At 43.2% G+C, this 23,445-nt stretch overlaps 2 protein-coding genes across 4 annotated transcripts in view; both read left to right on the forward strand.

The window, feature by feature from the left end:
- Positions 1 to 566: 566 nt before the first annotated feature.
- On the forward strand, positions 567 to 13,806 carry ZNF367 (zinc finger protein 367). The gene is made up of 5 exons (XM_037901712.2): positions 567 to 1,244; positions 4,093 to 4,243; positions 9,111 to 9,230; positions 9,591 to 9,729; positions 11,176 to 13,806. Exons 1-5 carry the CDS (start codon positions 915 to 917, stop codon positions 11,411 to 11,413), a joined length of 978 nt encoding a protein of 325 aa, XP_037757640.1. The 5' UTR covers positions 567 to 914; the 3' UTR covers positions 11,414 to 13,806.
- Positions 13,807 to 21,851: 8,045 nt separating this feature from the next.
- SLC35D2 (solute carrier family 35 member D2) overlaps positions 21,852 to 23,445 on the forward strand; it is a 30,646-nt gene continuing 29,052 nt past the window's right edge. The window contains exon 1 of one of the 3 annotated variants that reach the window (XM_007072809.4): positions 21,852 to 22,370. In XM_007072809.4, the coding sequence (XP_007072871.2) occupies positions 22,234 to 22,370 (137 nt within the window). In that variant the 5' untranslated portion in view covers positions 21,852 to 22,233. The remainder of the gene's footprint in view (positions 22,371 to 23,445) is intronic. The other 2 variants (XM_043547518.1, XM_043547519.1) reach the window with 2 other exon arrangements.

Here is a 23,445-nt window from a genome sequence, read left to right on the forward strand (position 1 = left end):
AGCGTGCGGTCGCTGGCTTAACAGTGCCCGGAGGAGGGAGAAGGAGGAGCCGCCAGAGGCCCCAGCAATACCTCCGCCTACCCCCTTTAAGATGAACAGGTGACACAGCAAGAGACGTCATAAATGGTGAAAGCGCGCGGGAAGCTATCTTCTACCTCCATGATTGGCCAAAAGAATAAGACAACAACAGCGCCCGCCAAACTCAGCAACCCGCCCGGCCACTTTATAGCCCACCATAACGCCACGATGGTCCCGCCTCCTTCCTTCAGCGGCCCAATCAGCATCCGACCAGCTCCGTCGGAGCGACGCCCCTAGTGCAGGGCGGAGCATTGCCGCCGCTGGCCCGCGATCCCAAGAAGTTTCGAATTCTGTTGGCCGGAGAGCTCTCCCGCCAATGGCGGGGCCTGGATGTGACCGAGCTCCCCCCACATCCCGCCCCCGGGGGCGCGGCCGGCCATTTTCTCACAGGTGATTGCCTGAACTTGGCTGTCACTCCATTATATATCAACTGGATTCGGTGATTGGTTCCGCCCAGGCGCGAAATGTAACGCGGGAAAATCTTGGGCTCGGCAGGGGCCGGGCTGCCTGCAGGCTCGGAGGGGTTGCGGCGGCGGCTCGGGCTCTGTTGTGACCGAGGCCAGGTTGGGGAGCCGACGCCGCTGCAAACGAGAGAAGCACAGGTGTGGCCCCTTCTCCGCGGGCTGCTGCCATGGCCGGCGGCCGCCGCTGACACTGCGGCTCAGCAGGTCCGCGGCCGGAGCGGAAGGGGAGACCCGGAGAGGACCGGCCGGCGATGAGTGGCTGAGGCGGATCGGGCGGTGACAGGCGGCCGTAGGGTGAGATCTCGGCGCCCGGGAGAGCGGGCCTGAGCCGCCACAGAGATTCCCCGCCCCGCTGTCTGCGAGGGGCTCGCGATGGCGGAGAGGCCGCCCCCGGTGATCTTCTGCCAGGACTCCCCGAAGCGGGTCCTGGTCTCCGTTATTAAAACCACCCCGATTAAACCGTCCCGGGGGGGTGAGGAGCCGGCGCCCCCACCGCCCGTCCCCACCAGCCCCGGCTTCAGTGACTTCATGGTGTATCCCTGGCGCTGGGGGGAAAACGCGCACAACGTGACCCTCAGCCCCAGTAGCGCCGCCGCTCCCTCCTCCGTCCAGCAGCCTCGAGGGGGGGTGGTCAGAGCCTCCAGCGGGGAGGATGAGGAGGCGGGCAGCCCAGATAGCGGCGGCGGCGGCAGCCACCTGAAGGTGAGTTCGAAGGGAGCATGCCAGGGAGCTGGGCACGATGGGGTTAAACCCTCGCCGGGCCCATAGGATGGGGGAGGCGCTGCCGCCGCGGGGCGCTTGCGGGCATTGGTGAGGGCGGGCGCCGGGCGTCTGTCCGGTTTAAAGGGTGAATCTGTGGCCACCACCCCCGATTTAAAGTGAAGTCACTTCCGGGTGCAGCTCGTGCGCCGGTGACGACACATTCGCGCGCCAAAATTATACCCGCCAGACGCTCGCTCGCCGTTTGCCTGTGTCATATGCTGGCTGGGGAGGGCTCGACAGCGCTCCGGCTCCACTTTTGTGCGCAGGCGCGGTGCGGTATGTCAGCCTATAAGCCTAGGGTTCTGCTGGGGGCGGGGCTGCCTGCAGTCTGGGCATTCGGGGTCTGGGACGCGGAGGTCGGGGCTGGGATCCAGCTGCGGGGAGCGTGGCCCAGTGACTTGACACCCCTCTCAGTAAACTCTCGGGCATGGGGGTCGTTACAGTGGTAGAATTTCACCTGTTCGCAACTCGTGGCCCTTTGCAGCCTCTGCAGTGCAGCCCCACCCCGCACAGTGCTTCTGTACAAATGCTCCGTGAGACGCCAGCTGTGTCTCGCCGATTCTAAACCACGTGCTCAGCTTCCAAGTAAAAATGCTTCTCCAAACTGACAACCCAGCAAAGCCAGCCTGGCCCTGAGAGTCCAGCTGTGCTCTTACTTCCCACCCTCAGCCTTAGTAACAACTGAATCTGTATGGAAGGTAATGATCTCTGTTTTACCGCAACCCCAGCCAAGGTGTAGAGTGTGAGGAGGTAATTTGGTCGTTCAAACTTCCTCTAAACTCCTGGTTGCAGTTGAGGAAATGTAGATATTTAAATACACGATCCTTCTGCACATTGGCTAGCTGGCTGAGTTCTTTCAAGATTCAGGCCCCTCTAAAACAATCTTTTACTTCATTTATATCCCAGTGTTAAAATAGGAACCCTCCAAAAAGGGCATTACTAAAAATATTAGTGATAAGAATCAGAGGGGTAGCCGTGTTAGTCTGGATCTGTAAAAGCAGCAGAGTCCTGTGGCACCTTATAGACTAACAGACACATTGGAGCATAAGCTTTCATGGGTGAATACCCCCTTTGTCAGATGCATGTAGTGGAAATTTCCAGAGGCAGGTATAAATATGCAAGCAAGAATCAGGCTAGGGATAACGAGGTTAGTTCAATCAGGGAGGATAAGGCTCTCTTCTAGCAGTTGAGGTGTGAACACCAAGGGAGGAGAAACTGCTTTTGTAGTTGGCTAGCCATTCATAGTCTTTGATTACAGCGACTCTTTGCTGCCTTTAGTGATAAAAATGTAAATAGCAACTTAGCTGAGTTGTATAAGTCTCAGAACAATGCATTCCAAGACTTCTTGTGTATTACTTACATTCATACAAATGCTATTGCCATGTCTTTTCTGGACCTGAAGTTTAAAAATGTGCTCAAATCAATCTGTTAGCTGACAGAGGACTATGCATGATGTGGTAGTTCTCTTTCCTTTTCACAAGTAGAGCTGTTCAGTCCTGATAAATGTTGCCTCTTGTTCTGTTATGCGCAGTCTAACTGATCCAAAGTTGGAATGGCCTTTATACTTTCAATTATAACTTCATGGTGTCAGTAGTAGGGAAAGGGAGAAGTTTAGCGGGAGGAGACTCTCAATCCTGACACTCCATGAGCTAGGTGACTTAGTCTAACATATTTTAAAAGTTACAAAAAAAAAGTTTGGCTCTTTCCAAAATATTCTAGAATATCGTATAATAGTCTTCCCTCTGCCAAGATGATAGTGCTGTGCAAGTAGGTTTTATCATGGGAGGTGAAATCAGTGATGTTCTTATTTACACTGTATTCCTCAATCCTTGAACAAGAGTACTCAAGCAGCACACAGGTTTCAGAGTAGCAGACGTGTTAGTCTGTATTCGTAAAAAGAAAAGGAGTACTAGTGGCACCTTAGAGACTAACCAGTTTTTGAGCATAAGCTTTCGTGAGCTACAGCTCACTTCATCAGATGCATTCAGTGGCAGCACAAAGGCAATCCTCTTTTTCAGGAATCTAAGCCCAAACACCAATGCCTGGGACAGAGTTGCTCCCTGGAAACCAAGAATTCTCTTTCTTTAAAGAGATTAAGGCAGAGAGCAAATTGTGCTGCTGCTTGCAGTGGCTACCCCAAAAAGAAATTACATCACCAAATTAAGAACAATGTAACGTTTATTTGAAGATTGAACAGAGCTCATATGCTGAGAACATTTTTTTTTTTTTAAACTATGTAATAGGGCCATCTGGTGACTCCTACCATAAAATAATTTAGAGTGCCAGATATACCCTGACTTTGTATTTGTTGTGCTTTCATGATATACTTATTTTTAAACAATAAACTGGTTCAAGAGTTAATGTTAAATCGAGGTAATCCCTGGGTCCAGCTCTTTCACTCTTACGTGTGTGTGTGTGTGTATATATAACTTGAATGCTGTTGTTGTGTTTATGCAATGACATCATGTTTCTAGTATCTAATTACTTGTGTTCTTTAAAAATGACATTTAAGCTGGAGCTTTGTGATTAACTTGTTTTCAGGGAAGAATAGTTGCTATGGATTTAAATCTCTTGATGTGGTTCTTTTAATGTTTGAATAATTACGATGGAGGAAAATAAAAGCTATTAAACAACTGTATTTTCCTGATGTGTTGGTACATACTTTCGAGAAACAGAAAGTTCCTGTTTAGAAAAGGTTCCCTTGGACTGAATAATTTGTCTGCAAGTACTATATTGATATTTTTTAAACAAACTGCACAGTTTCTTAATAGTGTGGGTTTTTTGATAGGATGGTATTAGACGTGGCCGACCAAGAGCAGACACAGTGCGAGATCTAATAAGTGAAGGAGAGCATTCATCCAGCCGAATCCGTTGTAACATCTGCAACAGGGTGTTTCCACGAGAGAAATCTTTACAGGCACACAAAAGAACTCACACTGGTAAGTGAAAGGAATGTAATGTTGTGCATAGAAAAAATATTTATCAAGTAGTTAAGATTTTAGCTTGGAAGTTCTTCCATTCTTACAATTAGTATTCTGGTCTAGTTATTGAATGGACTACTTTTTTCCCTGAGGTCTGTTAGTGTGGTCAAGACATTGTTTAAATTTATCTTTGTGTAACTGCTTGTGTTTATACTGTAGTAATTGTGGCAGAGCAACCAGCATTGCTGCGATAAAAGGAAACATTTAGAGATTGTTTCCCTCTGCTTTAGTTACATGTTACACTTAGTAACTGAAAAAAAGGAGGATTTTTTTTCTTGGTTTTACTCTATATATGATGGTACTTTTCACTTTCTTTTCTCTGTTTCCCTCTTGTGTGGGTCTTTCACACAACAATGGAAGGGTGAGTGCAGAGAATGAAAATGTTAATAAATCCATAAAAATTGTCAGGGGAGCTTTAGGCCAGGTATTATATTTTGAGCTTTAAAAAAAAAAATTGACTAGATTTAAATAGACCTTGCCCTCTCTCATTTTCTTCATTACCACCCCTTCTTTTTGTGTTTATTATTTTGATGTAATATGTTTCTGGGTTAAATTTAAGGATAAAATTTCTTCCTAGGAGTAGTTATTTAATAATTATGTAGCTAAGATGCATTTAGATTAGGGGAGATCAGATTTTTTTTTTTAACTTTATCTGGATGCTCCGTTTTGCTCAGCTCTTGGCTGTTAGGGGGGAAAAAACTGCTGACTATTTTAACACAGACCTTTGACCACCTAACTGCATCTTTCTGGGGAAAAATAATGTAAGAGTGTTACAGAAAAATGGTTAATTCTTTGCTAAAACATTATGCATTGACAAACTGGACCCATCTTGCTTTTGAAAAGCGAGATTCATTGTTCCCTTATACTAAGCATAATTGAACAGATTTTTCGTATGTACATGACATTGTATTCTGCAATAAAATGTCACAATACTTGATAATACCTTCAAAATAACTTGCCTCCTGTGGTTTATTTTTCTGGATCAAATAAGGCAAGTCTGCCTGTCTGCCAGTATTAAACGCCAGTTTCTCTATTCTTTTTTGGTCACGCACAAGATGTCTTTGTATTTCATTTTCCTCGGTAACGTTAAACTTCCATCCCTGAAGTGCTAACCGATTCAGATTGTCTTAATGGAAAACTCGTTGGGTCAGATACATCCTTGGTGATGATACTCCATTGACTTATATAGATTTACTACGGTACTAGATTTGGCCAGTTAGATCTCACGAAAAGACTATTTGCCCATTTCATTTACTTTTGAAATTTCCCTGTAGAATAGGAAGGCAGAAATTATTAGCTCAATTTATTATTTGCAGATTTGTCTTCAGCTGACCTAATATTCTGCCTCTAAATCCTGATGTCCTTTCTTAGGCAAACTCCCATTGACTTTAGTGGTAGTTTGCCTGTATAACTGAAGGTCTTAACACATTTCTGTGGACAGCAGGCAGCAAATAGCTGGGAAGAGAAGAAAATCTGAAGTTCTTTTTGCAGCCTTCCTGGAACTGCCCCTCCTAGCCCTAGCTATTAGGGCTCTGTAAAGGACAGAAGCCTTCTTGGAGACATTCTACCATTGGTTGGGTCGCATATGACTGCTTAGTAGCTGCCAGAGGCTTTGGAGAGGCAGGAAATACAGCTTCACGCTGTAGTATTGCTTCCCCTAAACCTTCACAGTGAAATCTGAAGCAGGGCAAGGGTCATCACCATAATGAGTAGCATATTGCCAACCCCATTCACAAGTCACTATGATTCTCCATCCAAATCCATATCAAGCTCTTGCTTCTGTGCAAGTCCAGGAAATGCTAACAGTGTTGTGGAGGCAACAACCCCATTTTCTCTTGGAAAGGGTAGGATCTGTGGATTTCTGTGCATGGATCAAGGGTGAACTGGCTCCATTTATGGACCTCAGGATTTGGCCATAGGCTAAGGACTTAGGCCCAGATCCCCAAAGGTATTTAGACTCTTAACTTCCATTGTAATCAGAGCTTTATTTCTGAAATGTTAGCAATCCTGTTTCTTTTGGCCAGTATTCTTTTGGCCAAACAGTATTTGTTTAGTATCACCTAGTGGTGGAATTGTGAACAGTGCTACAGATTTTGAACATAACTTCAGCCAAGTGCCGTCCTTCATGTACTAGACAAGAGTGGCGGCTCCAGCCTCTTTCCAGTGGAGGGCTGAGGTTGGCTAGAATGAAAATTGAGAGGGTGGGGGCACTATACATGCTGTGGGCACACATGCTTGCTTATTTTTTAACAATATGCACTTAAATGTGTGTTTTTATCTGCTATCCTCAGAAGGGGAATAAAAATATAAACAGATTGATTTGGTTTTAAACTTCATCTGTAGCAGCTCACTTGTGCAACATTTATTTACAGAAAACCAATAGGAAAAATAATTAAGCCAATAAACTAATAACAAATGCAAACTTCTGGGGAAAAAAATCACTGGATAAATAATATTAATAGCTAATTACTTTAAATTGGAGAAAGTACTGTGTTACATTTTAAAATTCTGCCATTTGCACATGGCAAAGTAAGATATTTGGAGACTCAGAGCCATAATACAACTCACGCTGCAGTCAATCTGGAGCAGGGGGCCTCAGTGCAAGAAAGAGAGAACTGAACACACAGGTGCTATAGAAGGCATTACCTGGACACCTTCTGCTCTGTGCTCAGTCTTTAGCAACGGGAAGAGGCAGTGGGTGGGAAAGAGAATGGATGCTGGGTCTATGTGGCTCCTGAGCCCAAGCCAGATTGCAAACCGAAACGTTGTCGGCCTAAGCCAGAGCATGTGCAGCTGCAGCAGGCATGTGGCAGGGAGCCACACTGGGGATGTGAACCATGTAGGGAGGAAGCAGGGGTGGCATTTCAGATGGGGGGCAGACTTTTACTGTGATTCCAGGGGCTACTTAAGTACCCGAAAACTCCAGGGTTGTGTTTTTTTGCAGATAACTTAAAAATGAACTGATAGGAGCAGTGTATCTAATTCCTATATAAAGAAAGAAAAACATATTTAAAAGCCCCTATTAAAGCCATATTTTAAGTTTAGAAAAATCAGGAGATAATACAGCAAGATAATTCCAAACCTTGAGGTATAAATTTTGGAGCCTTAAGACAGATATCAGAAACACAAGTTAGATGCTTTGTACGCATCTATAGTAGAGATAAATAAAATCTGCTTATTTTCTCTAAAGACCTACTGTGTTACTGCCATTATTTACTCTATTTTAATCAATTATTTTTTTACTCCACTAAAAACATATTTAATTTTTAACGTGATTGTTTTTTTCCTTTTATTAAGGACAGGAATTTATTCTAATTATTTTGGCATTTATGTTTACTGATCACAATCATGTATGTGACTCACTAACATTAGACTCCATTACTATTAGTATCAGACTTGGAACTGCATTTATTTTCGTACACATTTTAAGTTATGTTATAAATATAATTAAAAATAAAAATTGAAAAAAGTGACCATCTGCACAATGTTTAAAGTTGAGTTCAGCTCATTTTTTTAAAACTTGTACTGCTAAAGTGAGTACAAGCTAAATTTGCTTTCTAGAAGGACACTATTTGATTGTACCATTTTAAATAATTAATGACAAAGCACAATACGGTAAAAGTAATAATTACTCCAGCCAGGGCAGGTTAGGTATTTTAGAACTCACTACTCAAAGGATTAAATTTAAGCATAAGAGAAATAAAATTATGAAATGCACAGTCCAGTCAAAAAACTAATTTAACAATACTGTAATCTTTAATGAACTTTGAAAGAATGAAATTACGGAGAATATATGTGCATTGTGCATTTTGACAGAAAGTACCAAGAAATAATAATAGTGTGTGTGTGTTGGGGGGAGTATATGAGAGACTGTGTGCCTGTGAGTGTGTCAGTGCACTGTCTCTTTAAGCTGAGCACTCAAGAGCCTGAACGATTGTTCAGTGCAGCAGCTGCAACTCCCACTCCTGAGCCAGAGGCACCAGCACAGACAGGCTCCCTGTCCCCCCAGCTCAGCGGAGATCTACTCAGGCACAGCCACCTCTAACATTGGGCAAGCTCCCACAGCATCCTGCCAGCCATGAATCAGCTTCCCAAAGAAGGGGAGACTGTCAAGACAGCAGCTGGGTGGCTGGAGATTGTCAGCTGCTGGCCAGGTGCCCAGTTCTGGGGGGAGGGGCTAAGCCAAATTTTGGAGTGGCTGTACCTCTGCAAGCCCCCCAAGCCCTCCTCCTGCTAGACAAAGATTAAATCAGTCACCCCATAATATAAACATTTGTGCTTATGCACAAGGATTTCTACATTTTACCACAACATAATCACTTCTGCTGTGTTAGGGACACTCAAATCTCTGTTTTGTTTGAAAATTACTTCTCTGTTATAAGTAACACCTAAGATTGTTGCAACTGAAAGTTACTAGAGAATATTTTTTTCTGTAGTCGCTGTTTACTTTGTGTTAGCTCAGTTTATTATTCCTTTATATTGTCACTTTTTCTCATTTGTGTGGGTCTTTTTACATAGTAACATGGGAAAGGCTGTGTAAATTGCAAAATATCATTGTAAAATCACAACTGTCAAGAGAATTAGGGCAAGTGTAGCACCTAAGACTACTTAAACACTAACTCAGTTGACTAAATTTCAATTTGATCTCCACGTGGAAGTGGATTTTTACAGTTTCTGGGCTACCATTATCTTTCCACAAAGGAATTGTTTTTTCATCATTGATTTAGGGGATCCTCAGCAGAAACACTGAGCCATGGACCATCACCAGATGGTGTCCAGACTTTCTGAATTTATAACTCTTAAAATTCTACTCAACTTTTTTTAGGTGAAAGGCCTTATTTGTGTGACTATCCAGATTGTGGGAAAGCCTTTGTTCAGAGTGGGCAGCTCAAAACACACCAACGTCTTCACACAGGAGAAAAGCCTTTTGTCTGCTCAGAAAATGGTAAGCCATCAGAAAATAACTGGCAGTATTTAGAGCATGGGCAAGTTTGGCAGTAATATTAGTACTACCATCTACATGTGCCCTGGATCTCCATTTTAGATAATCTTTTAAAAGGGGGGGAAATAAATCTGTGTGCAACCACATAAACATTTGTCAGTTTAAAAGCAAAGTTCTTAAAAGTATAAGCAGGTTGTTTAAAAAATTACTTAATTTTTTGATTATGGGGCATTCTATGGTGAATTGAATCCAGATTTTAGAGCAGGAAGAAAGTTAATTTAATAATGACTTAGTTTCTTAAATTTTGGGCTTACATGTTGGACAACTGCTTTTCTTGATTATTGTCCTTGCTTTTTTATTAAGGATGTTTAAGCAGATTCACACATGCAAACCGTCATTGCCCCAAGCATCCCTATGCAAGACTGAAGAGAGAAGAACCCACAGGCAGACTGAGTAAAAAACAAACCGCTGACAATAAAGCTGTTGCTGAGTGGCTAGCAAAGTAAGTTCTCTTAATAAATAATTCTAGATGGTCACAGTTTAAGATGCTGAGAGCACTGAGGTTTGAAATGTCAGTAGAAGCCAAAAACTTTTACACTCATGGTGTTTTTTGTCATCTCAGACTATTTTTAAATTCCTGTTGAATTATAATACTTTTTATACAACCTTTATGTGAAACAATTTTTAAAGACTCATTATTATTTCTCTGGGTCTTATTCACCTTGGCAGTTCTCGAATGTATCGATTCCTTCACACCTATGCCACGAGAGACTTAATCTAGCAAAGGGCGTATCCATAGAGCCTATAAGAGAATTAAAATTGTCATCAGTATCAAATACGGACTTTTCACTGGCACAACCACCCCAAGTCAGACTTCTTCTTTTAGGCATTTCTTGTGACATAGTTTCTCAGGAAGTTCTTAATATTCCCTCCGTGGTTACACAGATGTCTCATTTTGATGAATGTGCTACTGCATGCTGTATAAAAGCATTGTACTCCGAAGATGATACAACACACTTCCTCTGTTCTTCATTTTCTCTTCAGGTTGAATGATTCAGCTGTTCCCTAGTGTGCTATTTGTTTAAATTCCAGAGGTTAGAATTAACTTCTCTAGTGGTAGTTGCTTCTGTTTTTTTTCTCATTGAGATGGATTTTTGATTTTTTCCTTATCTGTTTTCCCTTCTCTATACAATTCTCCCTTTGAGTGGCTCTTTGCTTATTACAGCAGCTGTTAATACAGTGCTTTCCTTTGGTGCTGCAGTGTTCATGGTGTTGAATACGCATGTATGAGGGAAGGTGGTGGTAGGTGTATTAAGAGCTGACTGACTCTTTGGGGGGGGAGAGAGAGAGTGGTCTTGTAGTGGACTGGGACTTGAGATTTGAATTCAGTTTCTGACTGCCACAGACTTCTAGTCTTTTTTAATCTTAGTTTGAGACATTAAAATTTCTATCTGTAAAATGTGAATAACAATACTCCCTATCTTCCTGTCTTTGGAACAGTGTACATAGGGTTGTGGTGGATCCTCCATCACTAGCAACTTTTAAATCAAGATTGAGTGTTTTCTAAAAGATATACTCTAGTTCAAACAGGAACTATTTCAGGGAAATTCTCTGGTCTGTGTTTATTAAGGAGATCAGACTAAATTATCACAGTGGTCCTTCCAGGCCTTAGAATCTATGATGGAGGTGTGGGAACAACATATAAAAAGGATTGGGGTGGGGGGGGGTTGAAAAGGGAGCTGAATACTGCATCATCTTCCTGAGGTGGAAAGCTTTCTGTTTGTTTAAATACCACAAAATAGGGGCTGAGAAATTAGCAACTGGAATGAAATGAATGATCCAATCGTGTTTTAAGATACTGGTTTGGAAGATTCTTGTCAGCTTTCAATGAAACTTGTTGGTCAAGTTGGATGATGCTTATAAACTATGTAAAACTTTGACTTCACAGGTATTGGGAGACAAGAGAACAGCGCACTCCTACTCTGAAAAGCAAAACAGCTCAGAAAGCTGACCAGGAACAGCAAGATCCCATGGAATATCTTCAGTCTGATGAAGAGGATGATGAGGAAAAAAATAGTGCTCCCTCAGCTGCCCGCCGTCGTCTTCAGGAGCAGCGTGAACGCCTGCATGGTGCACTGGCTCTTATTGAGCTTGCAAACCTGGCTGGAGCACCACTGCGACAGTAGCATAGGAACTGAATCTGCCAGTATATAAAATGTACTGCCTGGTGGTACTTAAACAGTTAGATCCTGGGCATAAGCTAAGCACCTTATTTGCTTGTCATAGGCTGCTATTCTGTAGAATTTATGAAGAATGTTGTTGCCTCACAAGATGGGGTGAGAGAATTGCACTTTTTTGTATGGTAAAAGACAGATGTAAAGTTTTTAAGTATTTTGTAAATATGGGACTGCACAATGCAGGGTCGACAAATTGCATATTGTGGAAAGTTAGATTTTTTTGCAAGGTTAATTCATTCATTTGAAGCAGTTCTCACAGGAAGCACTTTCTGAACATAATGCTTGTATGAATAGGAGAATTGTACAGTTAACAAGAGGAGGATTATTTATCTGACTATTTAAACAAAATTACATTTAGTACGTTTGATGATACTGTAAGCGGTGATGCAACCAAGTCTTTAATGGCAATATATTTTATCTAGTATCACTGAGAAGAGGGCAAAGGTTCTAACTTGTGGCGGCGAAGAAAGTAGTTACATAGAAACTGTAAGAGTTCAGGATCTTCACTGTGACTGCCGACTGCCCAAAGTATGAGACTGACTTCGCTATCTATTTTAGACTTAAGATTTCAGTAGAATCTCTTGGTCTGAGTAGCACTTGTTATTCCTAGCACATGATGTTGGGAACTTTTGCACATTGTCAGGCTTATTTGAAAATGAATGATTAGTCTTGCAAAGTCTAGACATAAAGGTAACAATTGGTAATATTTCTCAGATATTTTGGACCCTGTAATGAGATTTGGCACTTGTTTTGTTAATAAAGTGGGTATTTACAGGGTGGTATTGATTTGTAGTAAACTATTTAGACCTCTTATTAGCTAACACTAAGTTTTAAAGTTCTGCTTTTATATGACTATTAGCAAATAGAAGCCTCCATATTCTTTTGTTTTAAGTGCATAAAGCCACCTTATTGCTTTACTTCAGGATAAGATGTCAAGTTTGTGTTCACTAAGTGTAGTACAGCTATCAGTTAAACACTGCAGAAGAATATTTGCTGTTCAACTAGAAAATAGGCTTCCAGAGATAGTTGCAAGTGTGTTTAAATTGTGTGGTTTCATATATCTTTCCCAAATAAATGAAGTTATAGAGCACTGCTTAGTGATCTCAAGCACAAACTGAAAAGTAAGGTTAGCAGTACATCCTCATCACCTCATGTTTTGTATTGGTTTTATCTGACTCACAATACAACAGGCTTGTCTCATGGTCTTATTTTGCCTTTCTTTTGAGCAGCATATAACCAGAGATGTGTAATATGCTAACAGATGATAAAAAATTTGTTGAATTGAGCATGCCCAATTCACCACATTTTTTATATATAAATATTTTAATGTTGGGCTGCTGGTTTAGTGGATAACAACTGGATTTTTTTGTTAATATCTTCCAAATTTATTGACCTACTGCTTCTGTAGTTCATAACATTACCCAGGCTATAGACTCTTCCCTCTTAATTTTTTTTTTTAAACTGATTAGATGAGGACAGATGTTTCACAAATATAACATGATTATAGTAGAGAATGCAACTCTTGAATTCAGTTTTTCTAATAACTAATTCCTATAATGGCATGAATTTTATTAACCTGGTACATGTCTACAATTGTGTTGGTGCACTTAACTAAACAGTGGTCAGAGAGATTCTAACTTTTAAGTGATGGTGATTTTTAGATTTACCAATGCAGTTCTTAATTTCTTGTGTTCATTTCCTTGTTAATTTATTTGGCCTCAAGCTTTTTTTAAAAAAAACATTAAATAAAGCAAAATACTCTTCTGTGGCCACCTGGGATATTCTAACTACATACAACTACTTGGCAATTCAAAGGCAGTAGCTGTAAAACCTCTAAGACTAACAGTGTTGGGCCCTAATCCTTCAAGTGGCTGGACATGGGCAGACCCCCTGTGCATGCCCACACAGAGCACTGCTGACTTTATAGGCACTCCATGTGGGCACAGGGATCTGTTAGTAGCCAGTTGCAGAAATCAGGACCATGTTTTGGGGTTGGGGAGGAGAACCTGTTTCCCCAATCAATCAATTGTAATAGGTTCGACACATTTATAGTACTGGAAGAAACTTTATACAAATTATTCAGTACATTGAATTTGGTCTAACTAAACATGTTCACGCAGCTTAATCTGTTTTGTATATGTTATACATTTTGGGAAAATACCAACTAGAATTGTTTGAGGTGTTGAAGACTGCTTTTGGAGTATTTCTTAACATAATTTTGAAATGTTCTGTGCTGCATAAGTGTCAGTTGTAGTTTGGCATGATTTAACAGCAAAAGAGTAAAAGTGCTGTAATTTTCATAGGTGCTCCAAATAAAAGTTCGTTTAATTTTAAGTTTAAAATCCAAGTGTTAGCAGTGGTAATTTTTGATGATGTTTTTAACTGTATTGTGTCAAGCTAGTTGCTCTTGACTCCCACAGTTCAATCACTTTATAACTGTTCCTTGACTCTTTAAGGGTTTATTGGCCTCACCAATACATTCTTGTTGTAGGAAAAAAAATTACTCTTGCTGTTTACTTCCTAATCTCCTAACCTGAAATTGGTTTCTGAACCTTATTACTGTACTTGATGAGTTCAAGATAATTCACTTGAATGAGAATCCTGTTTGGAGTAATTATGGTAGCCCAAAATGAATAAACATGGCAAGAACACATTTTTTTGAAGTAGTCCAAGCTAGTGAAGTGTCCTACTTCATGACCAACAATTCAGTTTGCAGTTGATCTGTTAATTTTTAAGTTCTTATTTTTTGTCAGACATGGTATGTGTGAAAGAGCTTATCAGCAGGGTGGATATGATTTAAATCAAATCTATTTAAATCACTAGGCAGGAAGACTCAATTGAATCATGGATTTCTACATAAAAGTGCATTCGTGTTGGTTGTTATAACCTAGAGAGAGATGTAGGTTTCATTTTTAGGAGGTACACACTATACATTTTTAAGTGATTTATTTTGAAAACTTTTTAGACTAGTTTTACAGCTATATCAGAAAATGAATGATTGTTTGGTTATTTCATTTACCAAAGGTAATTGAAGATATCTATGAAGTCATTGGGAGGTGAACTATCTCCAACAGGTTAATCAATATTTGGAGGATTTTCTTGCCATCCTGTATTAGGAGGAGAACATCACCAGACAGACCTTTTAATTTGTTTTATTTAACTAAAACAACAATATTATGTATTCAACAGCAAGCACAGAATTTTAACAAAACAAGCATGTGAATTTTTGAATTTAAACATTCAAGTTTTTTTAAATCGGGTTTGTTTTTGTTTAACTAAAATAGTTAAATGAAATATTAAAAAAAACAAACAAATTAAATGGACTGTCAGCTAAGTCAACATAAGAAACTTAAAATATTGGCTTCTGCAGCTAACTCAGTCACCTTCACCTTCATTTTCCTGTTCATAGTCTGGAAAAGAAAAAAAGAGCTTTCCTGCTTTTTCGGGTCCCAACCGATTTCTCAATTTGGAATGAATTAGTCCAAAGGAAGAAAATATTCTTTCTATACTGGTAGAAGAAGCAACTGCTGTTAAAAGTGAGACTTCAACAGTCTCTGAATCCAAATGCTTAAGTGACTTCCACTAGTTCACTGGTGAGACTTTCTCTAAAACATCAGCAAACAAATTTCCTGAATGGTTCTTATTCCCAAACTCTCTTTTACGGCCTGCTGCTATTATAGGTTTTCCCTTCTAGTGAGAGAACGGTATGCTAGATCTCAAATCAATGAAGGCTACACTCAGAAAGACCTCAAGACTCCTGGAACATGCTGCTCAAACGGTTTCACTTTTGTTTCTACTGCCTGTCCCTCCCTTCTCACGTTTTATCCCCCGACTTCTTCTCCTTGTCCAGATCTATTCTGCCCCAACAATCTTCTATTCATTGAACTCTTTGAAATTTTGCATTTTTAGAGAGAGGTAAGGGATTGATTGTGTACATAAATTTGCAGAGGGACAATAGAGTTGAGGTCTGTTATTTCTCACCTCTATATATTTTAAAACATTTTTGCTGTTAAAAAACATGTTATCTCTGGAGACACAAATCCAGTTTCAGAACTGCAAAACTAAGCATCTCTGATGGTATCTTCTAGACTGAGCACTGAGTCCCATTTGGTAGATAGAAAGATTAACCTAAATACAATCTATACAGAAGCCCCTGGAATCCCATAAAATTGGGTCCCTAATCCATGAACTATTGAAGCTCATTTACAAACCTTTTCTTAAAAACATTACATGGATATATTGTGTCATACTATAGAATTAGAATTTATAATCCCTATTCCATGATGAGATACATTATAGCTCAAATATTGCTAGATAGGTTTTTTCCTCAAAAAGCATTTTATCAAAAAAATCTGATTTAAATTAAAAAATCTTTTTTTTTTTTAAATTTAAAAAAAAACATTGATTTTTATCCACCCTGCTTATTAGTATTTTAGATTAAGGTAAACTATGGACACTAGAAAACTAATGATATACAACTGGAATTGTCCTGCAACATTGTCCAGAATACTTAAGTGGCAAGACTGGTTAATAACACAAACTATCATTTCATCAGACTTCTATACTTGGTTCTCTGAGGGGACAAAATTGGTAAATAAAAGCACTGTTAAGGAAAATGAAATATTTTATAAAGATGATTTCCTCTCCTGAATGAGCAGGAGGAAAGTTCATGGTACCTTGAAATGACTTTTTGTAGGTTATTAACAAGAGTGGCAATTGGCATGTGGCCTACCCACAAGAAACTGAATGGAGATCACTGAAGAATCTGATAGTAACCACTCCTATGCCCTACTGATCAAATCCATAGCTGAAACAATTACCTAAAATGAGCAATCTGTTTAGCTTTCTTACGAGGGGGCAGAACCTACCTAAAAGTCTAACCCTGGAATTTGTGTACGCTGTCTCTTTCTAACAGGTGCTCTTTTGTGAGAATCTTGCATTCCCATACAACAGGCTGTACAAATAGTGTACAGGAAATTGCAGAATTGAGTCTTATTTGCATGACAGTACCACCTGAAGAAGAGCTCTGTGTAAGCTCAAAAGCTTGTCTCTTACTCACAAAAATTGGTTTAATAAAAGATATTCGCTCACACGCTTTGTCTCTCTAGTACCACTTAATCACATTTGTGAAGGTACTGATACAATTTAGCATTATCAAATGCTTTAAGTGGACAAGAGAGTGCATGTAGATGAGCAGAGCAGTATATGAATGTCATCAGCATATTAGTATTCATATACCAGCAGCCCAATAGACAAGATTTCTTTCATATCTAATTAGCAAGAATGAAAGCCAAGAAGACTTGGAGATTTTGATTAAGTGTAATATACATGTTACACAATGAAAGTGGCCTATGCAGTTATACTGGGGATCAGTTTGGTAATGCAGAACGATGGCCTTCTGAAATAAAAGGGCTTTAGAACAAAGACCAGAGTAGCCCGCTGAAGCAGCATGTAAAGAAAGTCTGTTTCTGCAGACCTGGCCTCTATTCACGCTGTACTTTGAGGCAGCTGGTGGTATCACTGCTTTATTACATTAAGAATTATAAATGTTTACAATTTTGGTTTACCTCAATCTGTGCTCAGGGTAGTGAAAAGACTACCAGTGAGATGACCTGTTTTTAAAAAAGTTGAAATTGCTCATTAAACATATCAAAAAGTAATGGTAAGTGTAATTACTTTTTTGGAAACTTAAAGTATCTTTGACCTTCGAGAAGTATGACCTTATCTACCATGAGAAAGTTGCACTGATTTATCTTCAGAATGTTTTTAAACTGATTTAGTTAATGTGGTGCAAAGCCCCATGTTGATATTCTTATTTCAGTCTGAGTAGTTCATTCTGATTTAACTTAAAACAGATATTAAATAAACTTTCGCTAAACTGAAATAAGTGTCCCACACGCCGCCTTGGTTTAACTAAGGGCATGGCTACACTTGCAGATGTAGAGCGCTTTGAGTTAAACCCGCCTTTGGAGAGCACAGTAGGGAAAGTGCTGCAGTCTGTTCACACTGACAGGAATAAGCGCACTGGAATGGCCACATTTGCAGCACTTGCAGCAGCATTGGGAGCTGTGCATTATGGGCAGCTATCCCACAGAGCACCTTTTCCCATTCTGGTGCTGTGGCTTGTGGGAAAGGGTTGGGGGGTGCGGGGCATTCTGGGTCCTGTCCCAACACCCCGTGATCCATCGGTTCGCATCCCAGCAATCCCTGTGCTTCTGTCCACATTTGGCACCATCTTTCAACGGTTTTTGTACTGCATGCTCTGTCTTCCCTTTCACTCTGCGGGAATGGAGCCCGAACTGCTGAGGAATATGCTGACTAATCTCGCCAGCACTTCACGTTTGGCAGTTGAGTTATTCCTTATGATCCAAAGTGACAGTGAGGGCTCTGACGATATCGACTTGAGTAATGCATATGACACGAGTTTGCTTGTGGCATTCACAGACATTTTCACCACCGTGGAATGCCGCTTTCGGGCTCCGGAAACAAGCACTGAGTGGTGGGATCACGATGTCATGCAAATCTGGGATGACGAGCAGTGGCTGCAGAACTTTCGGATGAGAAAAACCACTTTCATGGGACTGTGTGAGGAGCTCACCCCCACCCTGCGGTGCAAGGACACGAGATTGAGAGCTTCCCTGACGGTGGAGAAGTGGGTGCAATCTGGAAGCTGACAACACCAGACAGCTAACGATTGGTCGCTAACCAGTTTGGAATGGGAAAGTCGACTGTTGGAATCGTGTTGATGCAAGTTTGGAGGGCCATTAATTGCATCCTGCTCAGAAGAACTGTGACTCTGGGTAACATGCATGACGTTGTGGCTGGCTTTGCACAAATGGGTTTCCCTAACTGCGGAGGGGCAATAGATGGCACACATATTCCAATTCTGGCACCAGCCCACCTAGCCTCCGAGTACGTTAATCAGAAGGGGTATTCCTCTATGGTTCTCCAGGCGTTTGTGGATCACCGTGGGCACTTCATTGATATTAACGCAGGGTGGCCCGGAAAGGTGCATGAGGCACGCATCTTTTGGAACACTGGGCTGTTCAGGAAGCTGCAAGCCGGGACTTTTTTCCCAGACCAGAAGATCACCGTAGGGGAAGTCGAAATGCCCATTGTGATCCTTGGAGACCCTGCTTACCCTTTAATTAAACCCTACACAGGGAGCCTTGACAGCAGCAAGGAGCGGTTCAACAACAGGCTGAGCCAGTGCAGAATGACTGTGGAGTGTGCTTTTGGCCGTTTAAAGGGCCACTGGCGCTCTCTGTATGGGAAGCTGGACCTGGCCAATGACAGCATCCCTGCAGTTATATCCACGTGCTGTACCTTCCATAACATTTGTGAAGGGAAGGGTGAATGATTCACTCAGGCATGGAATTCGGAGGTTCAACACCTGCAGGCTGAATTTGAACAGCCAGAGAGCAGGGCTATTAGAGGGGCCCAGCATGGGGCTGCAAGGATTAGGGATGCCTTGAGGGAGCAATTTGAGGCTGAAAGCCACCAGTAATGTCTGGTGCCCTGCACGTGAGTGAAGTGCAGCGGTTCCAATGTTAGTAGGAATCTGTGTTTGCTACGCTGACTTGCAGTGCCTGTTTCTTTCCTGGGCTAATGTATCTTTTACTTTATGCAATAATAAAGAATGTTTTCAAAGCCAAAAAATCCATTTATTGAAAAGAAACACAACTGCTTGAGAAACAGAAAGGGCAAGGGGGTGGGGTGGGGAACAGTACAATCACAGATTTGCATATGTCCTGTTATCATACTCAGCCTTCCGGTCTGGAGTGCTGTGCAATGAGTGCTGCACTTCAGGATGGCTATACTGCATGGTGATGGGGGTTGACTACAGCGGGTAAGGGTCATAGTTCTCAGGGCTGGGTGGTGAAGCTACAGGTGTTGGAGGCAGCTGGTGGCAGTAAGAACCCAGATGTTGGGGAAAGTGGGTTGGAGGTGACATGGGGGCACAAGGGAAAGAGTTTTGGGACAAGGGCTGCGGGTGGGGTGGGGGGGGGGGGTCAGGCACAGTAGTGCTCCGCCTGCATGGCTATCGAGTCCACTTGACGCTCCATTATGCTTATCAGCCGATCCGTGCTTTGCTGCCAGAGCACCGTGCTTTTGTGCCAGGGCACCTCATTCTGCTGGCGAATCCTCCTTTCACTGTCCCGCCACTCCTGCACTTTTCGATTTTCATTACTTGAATGCTGCATTACTCCATGAAACATGTCTTCCTTGCTTCTACGTGGCCTCTTTCTGATTCTTTGGAGTCTTTTGGCCGGTGATAACACGGGCTGAGATCTCAAGGTTGCATCTGTAAAGGCAGAACGCAACACTTAACAGAGGCAGCATTGTTCACACCAGACAGAGCAATGATTCCCCCGTACTTAAGGGCAAGCACAGTCTACACAATAGCATAATTTACCCATCCCAAAGCGAGCGCAAATAACCCATGGGAGCCCCAAAATGGTGAGTAAGCACAGGGTCAAGCGTGACTGATAGTTTCACAGCTGTACTGTCCTCTGGGTTTCTGTGCCTAGGGGAGAGCCAATAGCAGGGGGCCCCTATACTGAACACTGTCCCCACATTTTCCACAGGAGTTCGTCCTGGAAGATATCTCGCTGCTGAGGGTGACCTGGGAAGCAAGAGAGGGTCTTCTACAATGTGGATTCTGCCCTGGCCCATATACAGCTTGCCTGTGTGCAGCAATAGTCCCCCCGCCCCTCAAGGCACAGTGGCGACGACAAGTTACCCTTACTGGGACAAGGAACACAGTGGCTCTCCCGAGAAACCTGCGCAAGTGCATTGCCCAAGTTCTGGATGAGACCTTTGAAGAGATCACTGAGGCCAATTACTGCGATATGAGAGAGCACATCAACGCCCTATTCTGCTTCTAGGCATGCATGCAGCCCTAACCCTCCTTGCCCCAAGAGCCTGCACCGAATAACTTCCTTCCCAAAATAAAAGCCGCTTACCGGGAACCTCCTCTGGTGTTTGTCCTTCCCCAAGCACTGGCCGCAATGACTGGCTGCCTTCCTCCTGGCTTGAGAGCAGCTCCTGGCTGCATGCATCTAGGGATTCCGGGGTGTCTTCCTCTGCCGGAGCACCCTCGCTCCCGCTTTGCTCCTCCTCCTTCTCCTCCTGCCTTGATGCACTGGGCTCTGAGGTGTCCATGGTGGTACTCGGCATGGAGGTGGGGTCGCCCCCAAGTATCGCGTCCAGCTCTTTGTAGAAATGGCAGGTCACAGGGGCAGCACCGGAACGGCTATTTGCCTCACGGGCTTTGCAATAGGCATTCCACAGCTCCTTCACTTTAATCCTGCACTGCAGTGCATCCCAGTCGTGGCCCCTTTCCATCATGTCCCTTGATATCTGCCCGAAGGTATCATAATTCCTACAGCTGGAGCACAGCTGGGACTGGACAGCTTCCTCCCCCAAACACTGATGAGGTCCAGCACCTCGCTATTGTTCCATACTGGGGCTTGCCTGGCGCATGGAGGCCTGGTCACCTGGAAAGATTCACTGAGAGCACTTCACGCCTGGCTGAGCAAACAGGAAGGGGATTTTCAAAATTCCCAGAGAATTTAAAGGGCGGATCTGATGGTTGGTCACCTGAGGGCAGGGCAGTAGAGTTCAAAGTGATGACCAGAGTGGCTAGCACAGGCATTGTGGGATACTTCTGGAGGCCGATCACAGCGCACTATAGGACCAGGGCATCCACACTGGTGCCGCGGACGCTCCAGCGGGGGTGCAGCAAATGTTATTGCACTCGCCGAGGTGGAGTACCAGCGTCAGAGCGCTCTACGTACCTTGTCAATGTGGACGGGTACTGAGCTAGTGCGCCAGGGGCTCCTTTATTGCGCTGTCACTCGCAAGTATAGCAAAAATAAGTTTCAGAAACACACCTTAAGTTAAATGGGTGCAATTCTTGTGTAGAGAAAGCTTAAATATTCAATCATTGCTTTTCAAATTCTTTATATTTAATTCATGTTTAACACTGGTGAGTATGTACATAGTATATATTTCTAGCCACTCAATTCATCCTCAGAAACAAAAATTGCCGCAAATGTAAATAATAACAATCACTAAACTCTAGTTTTGCACGTCCTTTTCCATTGTGGGGTTTTGGGGTTTGTTTTTTTTAAATCATACCTACAGGCCCCATGCTTACATGCACCTTTATTTGCATCTCCCACAGACATAGGAGTGAACACGTATCTTCGAGAGAGAGGAACAAATTCGGAAGGCAAAGAAGCCCACCTGGCTGGGACGCGGGAGGAAACCACTCAGCTTGCGTCTCTCTCCAGTGCTGGGCCGGGACTGCTGAGGTGCGAGTCTACCCAACTTTTCCAGGCTACAGCCTACGAGCTGGCGCTGCTGTTCTCGGCACCTCCCTGCTGCTTGGCTCCCTCCACTCCGGGGCTCAGCCTGAATCGGTGCAGCGGGCATGGCTGGCATCCGGCAGCGCACCTGAACGATGGGACCGTGAGCCCGGGCGCGCCCTGCCCCAGCCACACGCCTCCGAGGCGTCAGCAGGAGCGAGACAGGGGCAGCAGCGAGCCGCCCGCCTGCTGAGGGAGGGGACTGGCTGGGCGCGAGCTCTTCCTGTCTCGCTGCCCTGGTGCTGAGGAAGGAGGGGCTGGGGCGGCGGCTCTTGCCCTGGGTGCTGCTGTGGGACTCTGCCCCCGGGCCGCGGGCATGTCCGGCGGCGCGCCTCGCCGCTCTCCAGGGGCTGGGTTTTGTTGTCCGCGTCCCAGACACGTTGCACGTACGAGGAGATGAGCGCCCAGCAGGCCGAGGAGAAGCCGGCTGGTGCCGCCCACCCGCCGCTGCCCAGGCTGCTTTCCGCCTTCTTCTATGGAACCTGCTCTTTCCTGATCGTCCTGGTGAACAAGACCGTGCTGACCACTTACCGGTGAGACGAGGGGCCAGGGCTCCCGTCCCTCTGTCCGGCTCCTCCCCAGCTTCACTTCCTCCGCCCCCCCTCGGAAAACGCCGCTCACGCACACGCGCAATTTGCCGGCTGCAAAAGGAATATTTATGCTGGGGCTGGCCCTGAATCCTCCAAAGTGGGCGCGGGAGCCAACCCCAATCCTAGCTGCTGCCCCCCCCGGCTTTCTTAGTTCTTCGTGCTGTCTGCAAATCCGTGGGTAGGAATAGCCAGCTTTTGGAGGGGCCCTGAAAAAAGACATTTTGCATTGGCCAATCACTACGACGCTGTCATTCTTAGGATTTAGACTGCAACTCATTTGTGTTATATGCTTGCTTGCTTGCTTTAACCTGTAAATAACTCTAATTTCTTTTTCTTAATAACCCTTCAGTTAGTTTATTACTGAATTGTCTACAAGGGTTGTCTTGGTGTGAGATCTAAGATACCAATTGACCTGGGATAAGTGACCTGTCTCTTGGGACTGGGAGCAACCTGAATGTTTTGTGCTTTTTGGTGTAAGTGACCATTTATCACTAAATCCAGCTTGCCTGGGTGGCAAGATAGACTGGAGTGCCTAAGGGGACTGTCTGTGACTCCATGGTAAGACAGTTATAGTGATTCAGGAGTTCAAATTATTTACCAGGTTGGTAAGAACTAATTATAGAACATACCACCAGTTTGGAGTGTCTGCCCAGTTTTTGACAGTCTGCCCTGAGGTAGGCACTCACAGTTGTGAGCCACTCCAGACAGCTTGACAATAGTAATAGACTTACAAATGGTCAAGCATTCCCTGAAACTGACATTTACAAAGATCCAGGCGGTGAGTGATTAATCCATTTAATTTTAGAGTAGATTTAGTTCCAATATGCACAAATAATTAAAGGAGTGCAGTAAAAAATAAGGGTTTTTTATTGCTTTTTCCCCCTCAAAATTTTATCATAATGTTTTTTCAGAAATGTCGACCATCTCCATAGCTGGTCAAAACCCACCTGAAACCGTCAGGCAAAATTTAGGCTCTTTTGAAAATTTCTGCTTAAGTGACTTATTTGAGGTCACAGAG

Source organism: Chelonia mydas, chromosome 5, assembly GCF_015237465.2.
Source record: "Chelonia mydas isolate rCheMyd1 chromosome 5, rCheMyd1.pri.v2, whole genome shotgun sequence".
NCBI lineage: Eukaryota > Metazoa > Chordata > Testudines > Cheloniidae > Chelonia > Chelonia mydas.

Coding starts and splice junctions, on each gene's coding strand:
- ZNF367 (XM_037901712.2), top strand. CDS start 915: ATGGCGGAGAGGCCGCCCCCGGTGATCTTCTGCCAGGACTCCCCGAAG. Junction 4,244..9,110: donor ACACAAAAGAACTCACACTG/GTAAGTGAAAGG, acceptor AACTTTTTTTAG/GTGAAAGGCCTTATTTGTGT. Junction 9,730..11,175: donor GTTGCTGAGTGGCTAGCAAA/GTAAGTTCTCTT, acceptor TTGACTTCACAG/GTATTGGGAGACAAGAGAAC.